The 9,417-nt window shown below is 53.0% G+C and overlaps 2 protein-coding genes across 3 annotated transcripts; both read right to left on the bottom strand.

Annotated features, from left to right (window-relative positions):
• Nucleotides 1-734: 734 nt before the first annotated feature.
• Nucleotides 735-2,174, bottom strand: LOC115399383 (cilia- and flagella-associated protein 53-like). The gene is made up of 2 exons (XM_030106706.1): nucleotides 1,629-2,174; nucleotides 735-1,514 (listed from the first exon to the last, which is right to left on the bottom strand). Exons 1-2 carry the CDS (start codon nucleotides 2,172-2,174, stop codon nucleotides 735-737), a joined length of 1,326 nt encoding a protein of 441 aa, XP_029962566.1.
• A 1,158-nt stretch (nucleotides 2,175-3,332) lies between these two features.
• fam98a (family with sequence similarity 98 member A) lies at nucleotides 3,333-9,085 on the bottom strand. Of its 2 annotated transcripts, XM_030107115.1 has the most exons (9): nucleotides 8,966-9,085; nucleotides 7,959-8,107; nucleotides 6,944-7,078; nucleotides 6,515-6,696; nucleotides 6,301-6,381; nucleotides 6,078-6,194; nucleotides 5,278-5,445; nucleotides 4,709-5,022; nucleotides 3,333-4,483 (listed from the first exon to the last, which is right to left on the bottom strand). In XM_030107115.1, the coding sequence occupies exons 1-9, from the start codon at nucleotides 9,001-9,003 to the stop codon at nucleotides 4,357-4,359; spliced, it is 1,311 nt and encodes a 436-aa protein (XP_029962975.1). In that variant the 5' UTR covers nucleotides 9,004-9,085; the 3' UTR covers nucleotides 3,333-4,356. The 2 variants fall into 2 exon arrangements, with proteins under 2 accessions (XP_029962975.1, XP_029962974.1); XM_030107114.1 differs by having other exon boundaries at nucleotides 3,333-5,022.
• Nucleotides 9,086-9,417: the final 332 nt, after the last annotated feature.

The raw sequence follows: 9,417 nt of genomic DNA, 5'->3' as shown, positions 1-9,417 counted from the left end.
AGAATGAATCATTTCTCAGTCTGCTCGCTGTTTGTGGAGTTCTGTGCTCGTCCTGTGCGTCTCCTGGGGCTGACCCCCCCCCCCCCCCCCCCCCCCCCCCCCCACACACACCCCAAAAGCCTAGTGACCCAACGACCAGTGTTTCCAGTCTGTTGTTCTTTTAGGGAAGGGAGCTTTTCTCTGTGCCTAAAGAGACCTAAAGAAACATGGATGTTCTTTTCACCTTGAGAATATCTTGAGACATTGATGGCAGACTTATAATAACGCAGCTTCTGTAACTCAGCTTTCTGGAAGTGGAGTTTACTTTTTCTGAATTTCAAAGCAGCGACTGAACTTTTTATGGGTTAGACGTCTGAATCTTTTTTACAGTGTAGCTAAAAGTCCCTGTTTCCTCGTCCCTGTTCCACGTTTGGTACCTCTTTCTGTCCCTGTTCCTGGTTCCCTCCTGAGTCCCTCTCATCTAACTATTGTGAAAATAATCTCTGTGTCTTGTGACTCTGTGACTGCGACTTGGTCCGGCCAGGAGACTGTGGATTGAACCTGCTCTGCTGGAAGTTTTTTCATCATAAATGATTTTGTTTTTGTGTTTTTTGTGTTTTTTGAGTTTTTTGTGATTTTGTGTGTTTTTGGGGATTTTTTTTTTTTTTGGAATGAAACCGAAGCTCCTGGAGAAAACTCTGAAGAGGCTCAGGTGATCACTCCATCCTGCTGGTCGACGGCTCTGCTGGCGGAGCTCAGCGCCGAATGCTGGTAGGAATGGCTGGAAGGACGGTGCGAGACGCCCGCAGGCCCGTGATGGGGTTGAGCGTCGAGGGGCTCGGGTCGGGGCGCCTCAGACGATTGGGCTCCAGACGGCTCCTCTTGGGGAGAAGGCGACCCGGACCCGTGGTGGCGGAGACGCCTCTGATCGGGGGCCGTCGCTGCTGCTGCTGCTTTGGCTGCTGCAGCATCTGAGCCCTCAGGTCGGCTGCATACGCCTCCTTGTGGAGCGTCTGCTGCAGCTTCTCCTCCTCAGCCTGCCGCCTGGCTCTCTCCTCGCTCTGGAGTCGCTCCTCCACCTGCCGCTGATGCTCCACAGCTTGCAGCTGTTTCTCCTTCAGCCTGTTTTGGACCCGCAGGCGGTTGGAGTCCTTCACCTCCTCCTTCAGCTTGGTGGAGGCCTGCCTCTGTCGCCGCCGCTGCTCGTCGTTCTTCAGCTGGATCTCCTTGCGCTGCTCCTCGGTCCGCCGCTCCCTCTGCTCCTCCGTCTTCTTCTGGGCCTGCCTCGCCTGCTGCAGCTGCTTCCTGTCCAGCAGCCGGTCCTCCTTCAGCCGCAGCCTCTTCTGCTCGGCCTTCTGCGGCTGGTCGGGATCCTGCTGCGGCAGCTGAGGCGGCAGCTGCCGCATGACGCTGAGGTTCAGCTGCTCCTCGTCCCGCTGCTCTCTGGCCACGCGCTGCTTCTTCAGCTGGAGCTCGCGGTCCAGCTGCCGGACGAAGGTTTTCTTCTGCAGAGTCTTCTTCCTCTGCTGCTGCTGCTGCTGCAGGAGGAGCGCCTCCTGCTGCTGCTGCAGCTGCTGCGCCTCCTGCTGCTGGAGCACCTTCTTCTGCTCCGTCCTCCTCTGCTGGGCTTCCTGGCTCTGAGCGAGAACCTCCTGGGCGGTCTTGAGGTTGGCCTGCCTCCTGGTCTCCTTTCCCCGGCGCTCCCGCTCCTCCTTGGCTTGACGGTCGGCCTCCCACAGCTGAGCGTACAGCTGCTCCTCCTGCTGCTGCTGCTGCCGCTGCTCCTGCTTCACCCTCAGCTGAGCTCTCTGATGCTCAGAGGCCTCCAGCTCCGAGCGCTTCCTCTGGAGATCTCGGTAATCCACGTCCTGTCTCCTGAACTGCTGCTCCCGTTTCTCGCCCACCAGCTGCTGCCTCTCGGCCTCCCTCTTCTTCTTCAGCTCGCCGAGTCTTTTAGACATCTTGTCTTTTTTCTCAGCGGCGGTCTCCCTCTTGGCCTCGAGCTCCTGCAGGTACTGCCTCTCCTCGGCCTCCAGCATTTTGCGGAGCCTGAATCTTTTGTTGTCCAAGAGGGCCTGATCAGCGCTCACAGCTCCCTGGACTCTCCTGTCCACCTCTCTTCTGAGGAAGCGCTGCTGGGTGCTCTGCTCCCAGAAATTGTGGATCTCACAGTCTTTCTGAGAACGGCGGTTCATGTTTTCGTCTGTGGAGTTCTACTGCTCTCTCTCTCTGGTTTAACTGGAGTTCTACTGCTCTCTCTCTCTGGTTTAACTGGAGTTCTACTGCTCTCTCTCTCTGGTTAAACTGGAGTTCTACTGCTCTCTCTCTCTGGTTAACCTGGAGTTCTACTGCTCTCTCTCTCTGTGACTCTGGTGCCTATGACTATGCCAGCCGGGCGTCTTCCAGGGTCGACATTTCTTCTGATGAGAAAACTTTGCCAGAAAGCGCGGCCTGCAGCCATTAGAAAGCACATCATAATGTGCAGAAAATTTGGGGATTGTGTGCCTTGATTTTTATCAGTGTTTTGGCAAACAAAATTTTGAGAAAAATCCCCAAAAACTTGGAATTTTCTCCCCATGTTACCGGACGAGAGCAGACTGTGATAAATTAAAGCTAGAAAATTCCAGAGGAAACTTTTGTGGAGAGTAATCTTTGTGCATTGCCAGAGGCAGGCACAAAGAAAAACCATCCCTGAACAAGTCCATCGTGCCTCACCTTACTTTCACCTAGAGAAGTTATTAAAGTTTTGAAACGTTGGTATTTTATCCTCCATCCAGATGTGAAAACCTCATTTCAATATCATCCACCAAATTTAAAGTGTGAGCTTTAAAGTTTAGTAAGAATTTCACCTGTTTTTGGAGTTTATAATGGGTGTGTACTGGAGTTTGAGACTATTTAAAACAGAAAGTTTTCTTCTCACCCCCCACAGACAGAACCCTGTGGAACTCCATGTTTAATATGACTGAAGGCAGTTTAGCGCCGTCCTTCTGACCCATACGACCCGCTCCGGGTCCAGTCTGCGCTGGATTCTGCTGCGAGACATGAATGCCTCCCTGCTTCACAGCCGTCCTGGGGGACACTTCAGCAGACGGGGTCTTCTGTGCCGCAGCTCTTCCATCTCGTGGTTTTGTGTGGTCTCTCAACAGCCTGCACCGTCTACACTCGTCCGTCCTTCCACTCCTGATTATACCGACAACCTGATCGATCCCAGTCCTTCAGCGCTGCCTGGCAGCAGGTCACACTGGCCCCCGTCTACAAGTGCAGAGATCTGTGGATTTAAAAATGCTACAATACTCAAGAGTGTGGTTAATAAACCTCCACAGCTGCAGGACGGAATAAAAACAGACGCCAAACATGGTTTCAGCTTTTATTGCTCATTCTCACACTCATGCAAACCACTCGTGGATATCTTTTCTATACACAATCTTACACGGCGCATTTTAAATAAAAAGGTCGGAGGCTACTGATGTTTGGCCAGATGAGTTTGAACTTGAAAAAAAAACGGAAAAAAAAGAAAAGAAAAAAACCTGTTTTTCCATTGGAAAAGAAACGACCAAACCTCCTCCAGTCTTCACACAGAACATCCAGCTTCCTCTGACTCCCTGTAAACACTGAAAATGGTTTTGCCTTGAAGCGATTAATCATGGCGGTAAGTGTTCTCTCATTTGACCTTTTCTACTGATATTTCCCACATAAGAAGACGACCTGGAGGATTGAACAAACCTGAACAGAACATCGTTCACCTCATCAAACCGAGAAACAAGAGAGCCTCCAGTCAAACCAAAACGAACCAAGTGGGAAGATCAATGAAACCAGGAGAATTTCAATAAGCCTATGAGACCCTCAGGGCCTCAAACGGACTGAACATCAGGAGCGAGGCCTGGTCTACATGAAGCTGGAGCTGCTCTCTGCCGCGCTCCAGCTGAGCAGCGCCGCACTGCCCAGACCATCCCGGGGGCTCCCAGGTCGACGGGAAGGCCGGGGTTCTGGCCTGGAAGCTGACACTCTGGGGGGTTCTGGTCCGGATGCTGACACTCTGGCAGGTTCCGGGCCTGGATGTGGACTCTGGGGGGTTCCTAGTCTGGATGCTGACACTCTGGGGGGTTCCTGGCCTGGATGCTGACACTCTGGGGGGTTCCTGGCCTGGATGTGAACTCTGGGGGGGTTCCGGGCCTGGATGTGAACTCTGGGGGGGTTCCGGGCCTGGATGTGGACTCTGGGGGGGTTCCGGGCCTGGATGTGGACTCTGGGGGGTTCCTAGTCCGGATGCTGACACTCTGGGGGGTTTCCAGCCCGGATGCTGACACTCTGGGGGGGTTCTGGGCCTGGATGTGGACTCTGGGGGGTTCCGGGCCTGGATGTGGACCCCCCTGGTCTTCAGCTGGTGTAGTGGCGGCCCTGGCTGAAGCCGGCCTGGCTGTAGTGCTGCCCGCCGTGCTGGAAGAACTGTTCAAACTGTCCTCCGGGGTTAAAATTCTGGCCTCCTCTGCCTCCCCACCCCCCTCCCCCTCCCCCTCCACCCCCACCACCTCTTCCTCCTCTTCCTCTGCCCCCTCGACCGCCCCTGCCTCCACTCTGGTGGTAGTTGTCATGGTAACCGCCTCCTCCTCCACCTCCTCCATGGTAACCAGAATCCTGGAAGCCCCCGTGGTTGTTGCCCCCTCCGTAACCCCCCCTCCCTCCTCCACCCTGATGACCTCCATCTTGATAGTGGCCCTGGTTGTAACTGCCCCGCCCTCCTCCTCCTCCTCCTCCTCCCCCTCCATCTACCCACCCTCCCTGCACCTTGCCCCCTCTGCCCCCTCCTCCTCTGCCCCCGCCTCCTCTCTCGTAGCCCCCGCCTCCTCTCTCGTAGCCCCCGCGCCCTCCCTGGCCGTGGTGGTCGTAGCCTCCCCTGCCGCCGCCGCCGTGGCCGCCGCCTCCTCCGTAGTGCGATCCTCCTTGGGGGGCGTCTTGACGCTTCTGCCAGGAGGGCATCTCTGGAGGAGGCGGCTCGATCTCACAGGGTCGGCCCCCCCTGTCCGGAACCCGACCCATCAGAACCTGGAGAAGCAGGAGCAGACGAGGCCTCGTTTACACACAGCCCGGTATTCACACGAGCAAACACTTCCCCCGCCACATCCCCAAACAAATCTTCATTTACTGAAATGAAAACCTGGTTCGGAGCCGCTATGAGCAGCCAGCCCTGCAGGGGGCAGTGCAACTGGAACCAAACCACACAGGAAGCTAATCCTATATTTCCACGTGACTGTGCATTTCAGTTCCGGGTGGAACAAGGCTCCCGGTCAAGAAACGCACCTTGTTGATGGCGCACGCCGTCTTCTCGCGGATGCGGCCGCTGCTGGTGCGCAGGATCTTGGAGAAGTCTTGGCGCGCCGCCAGGAGGTGGGAAACGGAGATTTTACTTTTGGTGAGGAGAGCAGAGCGCAGCGGCTGGTAAACTTTGGCCAACTTCTCCTGCTGTTTCTGCAGATCCAGACAAACGTCGAGATTAAAAGTTGGACCTGGAGGGAGCTTTAGACTCATGTTCAGCACTCTGCTGCGTTTCCCATTAAAGCAAGTTCTACTGTCTCACCGCCAAATGAAAATCACCTGGAGCCACGAAACATTTTTATTCCTAAAGATCTCAGCCTGTGAAGTTACTCATGGAGATTTGGAAAACAGATTCAAAACTTTTCATGGCAACAATTTTGAATTCAGCCATTTCTACAAGTTTTAATTGATTCAGCCCATTTTACCTCATTCAGCTGTGGCTGGGTTGTTTTACTTTTTTTTGGTTTTGATATTTTTTTCCCCCCCTCATTTTAACATTTTTGCCTAATTGCCCCCTCTTTTTCTTCTCACGGCTTACTGCTCGCTCCTCCTGCCTTCCCTCACACAGCTGTAACGACCAGACTTCACATCAGCCTTGAAATAGTTCTGTTCCTCAGTAATCATTAAGTTTTGTTTTGGAGCAATAAAGCTTCCTGCCTGGATGAAAAATGAAACCAAAGAGTAAATGTCAGCTCCAGTAATCTACTGCACTGTGTACGAAAAACTGCTTCGGGATGTCTCCTTGCCACACAGACACACACAGACACACACAGACACACACACACCTTTGCTCTTTCAGACCAGCCGAACGACTGCACCGTCACGTCCAGGCGCTTCAACAACATCTTCCTTCTCACTTCGTACTCATTGACCAGCGATTGGTTTATGGCTTCCATTTTTTCCTGAAAGAGAAGAAGAAGAAGAAGAAGAAGAAAAAGAAGAAGAAGAAAAGCCCGTCGCTGACCGGAGGACTGCTCTCCTGCACCGTCAGTCTTTTCAGTGCGTTACCATGTGCACGGGTCCCAGCGGCTTCGCCATCAGGGGGTCGCCGACGTGATTTGGAGGAACCCGACTTAAAGCCTCTTTCAGCTGAAGAGGAAGAAAAAAGATGTGCTGAGAATCAAAAACACATCGAAGCACCTGCTGCTGCAACAACGTGCTCAGAAACCTTTTTTTTATTTTAATGTTCGTCATTTCTCCGGTGCTCTGGCGTCACACCCACCTTCTTCTCGATGCCGCTGAAGAACTGGAACATGGTGATGTTGGCCGGGGGCTTGGACATGCCCAGCGACATGCAGATCCCCTTCAGCTCCTGGAAGAGCGGGCTGCCGGGCTCCTGGGCCTTCCTCTGGGGCCGGTTGACCAGCACCATGCGGGACGCCTCCAGCTCCGACACCAGGAAGGCTGGAGAGGCAGAGCGCACCGTGAGCTTGACTTAACGTACACACTACTTTGAAAAGTTTCTATCTGTGGACATTAAAATAAATGTATTTAAATTTAAAAAAAGTGATTCTTGTGAGGTATAGCTTTAATTAATCCTGTTCTTTCGACATTTGTCTTATTAAATTGTAATTTTGTCCTCCTCATGTCTGCATCTATGCCATCTTCGGTGAGCTGAAGCGTCGGAGTGCAGAAAGCCTTATGGTCTCACTGAGGAGCAGCAGACAGTCGGTCCTGCTGAGGAATCTCTGGACGATGTCCCCGCTGGTGAGGACGGCGTAAGGACAGGACAGCTCGGACAGCAGGCCGCTCATCTCCAGCTGGAAGCTCTCCGCCTCGCTCGGACCTGAATCACACACACACACACACACAACTCTAGTCCTTCACAGCACAGCTCAGAGTAGAGCTGGGCGATATATCGAATTAATTCGATTTTATTTTTTCAATCAATGTGAAAAAAGTTAAATCTCAAGTTTTCTGTCCCTCCGCCATTTTCACCGGACGCATGTAATACACACAGTACACCATATCAGGAGGACTGGCGCTGTAGCACAGACGACTGTCAGTACAGCGCCGCAGCGCTTCACAGAACAAAAGAAAAGACAAAAAAAAAACCCAACAGCTTTTATGAGCTTTCTCCAAAGATGCATCCGGTCATTAAAAGAGACAGGTTTTTAATGGAATACAGGCCATTATTAGAGGATTTACGGTATGATAAAAATGATAATGAAACTTAAATCGCGTGTTTTGCCAGCATTGTTTATTTTTTCTCCAGTTTTCCTTTTATTTCTTTATTTCAATGCAGTGCCCACGCAAGTGTTTTTGATAAAATTACCTCAGTAATAACTATTTTGCAATTAAATGCTGACGTTTTGGCATTCAATAAAAGATGCTATTTTTGAAAAATGTTAAATTGTGCTTCTTTACACAAAAAAAAATCGATTAAATCATTTATCGGATTTCAAGAAAAAAAAAAATAGAGATTTAATTTTTTGGCTATATCGCCCAGCCCAAGCTCAGAGTCCCCGAAACACACAGCTTCGATCTCAAACTAAAATGAACTAAAATATGCTTGGTTCAGACTCATGTCTGACACATTCAGCACATCAAACAACAGATTGAGCCGTCACCACAGTTACAAAGGGTCAGCACACTCCTTCTTTCCACTGCCATCAGCTTGGAGTGGCCGATGGCCAGCTCTGAGCGAGTTAACGTCAACATCTTACAGTTGGTGGCGTGCACATTCTCCTCCAACGTGCAGTAGAGCCGGAGCTCCGAGACGATCCAGGCACACAGCTTTGTGAACTCCGGTGAGGCAGCTCCAGAGCTGACTGCACAGTCCAGGGCCCCGTCCTCCAACAGGGGGCCTTGATACCTGAGGAAACACACAGCGTTACAAACACGGCTCAAAGACTCCAGCCAGCGCAGCTCCGGGCCACCCGGGGCCACTTCCAGGTGAAGCTGATTTAGGTTTAGACCGCTGGGAGACCTTCTCACAGCTTCTTTTTCTCTCGCAATCCTGGAACTGAAACATGGAGATCAGAAAGTCTCCTTCTCCTGGTCTGGTTCTGCAGAGAGTCTCCTCTGGGTCTGGTTCTGCAGAGAGTCTCCTCTGGGTCTGGTTCTGCAGAGAGTCTCCTCTGGGTCTGGTTCTGCAGAGAGTCTCCTCTGGGTCTGGTTCTGCAGAGAGTCTCCTCTGGGTCTGGTTCTGCAGAGAGTCTCCTGCTGATCTGGTTCTGCAGAGAGTCTCCCTGCTATGAGCCTCTCCTGTCCATCATGTTTTCCTCTCTGCTATACTGACACATCAGAGCCACGGCTCCTGCTTGGTTGATTTAACTAAAGGAGCCGTTTGGTGTGGCGAGCTGAGCCTCGGAGGTCGGTCTGAGTCCAGGGTCCAGGTCTGGCTCGGTGACAGCTCCCACTGGAGACGCTGGCTCGCGCGGGGCGGCGCTGAAGCGGTTAACAGGGAGCAGTGAGTTGGAGCTATCCCGGTCGATGGCGGAGCAGCTCGTGCTGACGCGGCTGGTGGCGCTCGGTGCGGGGAACCAGCCCTCGGGTATATTTCCAGCTCTGCCCAGCCCCGCAGCCCGTGACGCTGAACCAAAGCACCGAACACCGAGCGCCTTAGCCGGCTAGCTAATGTCAGCTGTGCCGCACCGAGCTGGCAGAACCACGGCGCCCCTCCGGGACTCTGTTTGACCCGGCGGAGAGGAGCCGCGGCTCGTGAACTCACCCCAAATCCTCGAGCGAGACGACGACGTCGTTCTCCATCTGGGTTTCCAGGAGTTATATTCGCGCTGTTCCAGCGAGCTCTGTCATCCACGTTTACCGTCCTGCTTCTTCTTCGGCGTCGGCACCGGGAGTGGCTGCAGCTGTCAGCGCGCTCCACACCGCCACCTGCTGGACGGCACAGCGGTGGCGCGTAGTACTGCCAGTGCAGCGCTGTGGGAGGAGGCTGGTCTCGCGCGCGCGCGCGCACACACACACACACACACACACACACACACACACACACACACACACACACACACACACACACACACACACACACACACACACACACACACACACACACACACACGCTGGGTATGGCTATTCTTGTGGGGACCTTCCATTGACTCCCATTCATATCTAACCACTAACACCAACCTCCAAAAATTAAAGCCTAACCCTAACCTAAACGTA

The sequence above is a fragment of the Salarias fasciatus genome, chromosome 13 (genome assembly GCF_902148845.1).
Source record: "Salarias fasciatus chromosome 13, fSalaFa1.1, whole genome shotgun sequence".
Classification (NCBI taxonomy): domain Eukaryota; kingdom Metazoa; phylum Chordata; class Actinopteri; order Blenniiformes; family Blenniidae; genus Salarias; species Salarias fasciatus.
This window is presented reverse-complemented; position numbering and strand designations above follow the sequence as displayed.

Coding starts and splice junctions, on each gene's coding strand:
- fam98a (XM_030107114.1), bottom strand. CDS start 9,003: ATGGAGAACGACGTCGTCGTCTCGCTCGAGGATTTGGG. Junction 6,195..6,300: donor CGCTGGGACCCGTGCACATG/GTAACGCACTGA, acceptor CTTCTCTTTCAG/GAAAAAATGGAAGCCATAAA. Junction 5,446..6,077: donor GCTGGTCTGAAAGAGCAAAG/GTGTGTGTGTGT, acceptor CTGGATCTGCAG/AAACAGCAGGAGAAGTTGGC.
- LOC115399383 (XM_030106706.1), bottom strand. CDS start 2,174: ATGAACCGCCGTTCTCAGAAAGACTGTGAGATCCACAATTTCTGGGAG. Junction 1,515..1,628: donor ACCTCAAGACCGCCCAGGAG/GTTCTCGCTCAG, acceptor CTCCTGCAGCAG/CAGCAGCAGCAGAGGAAGAA.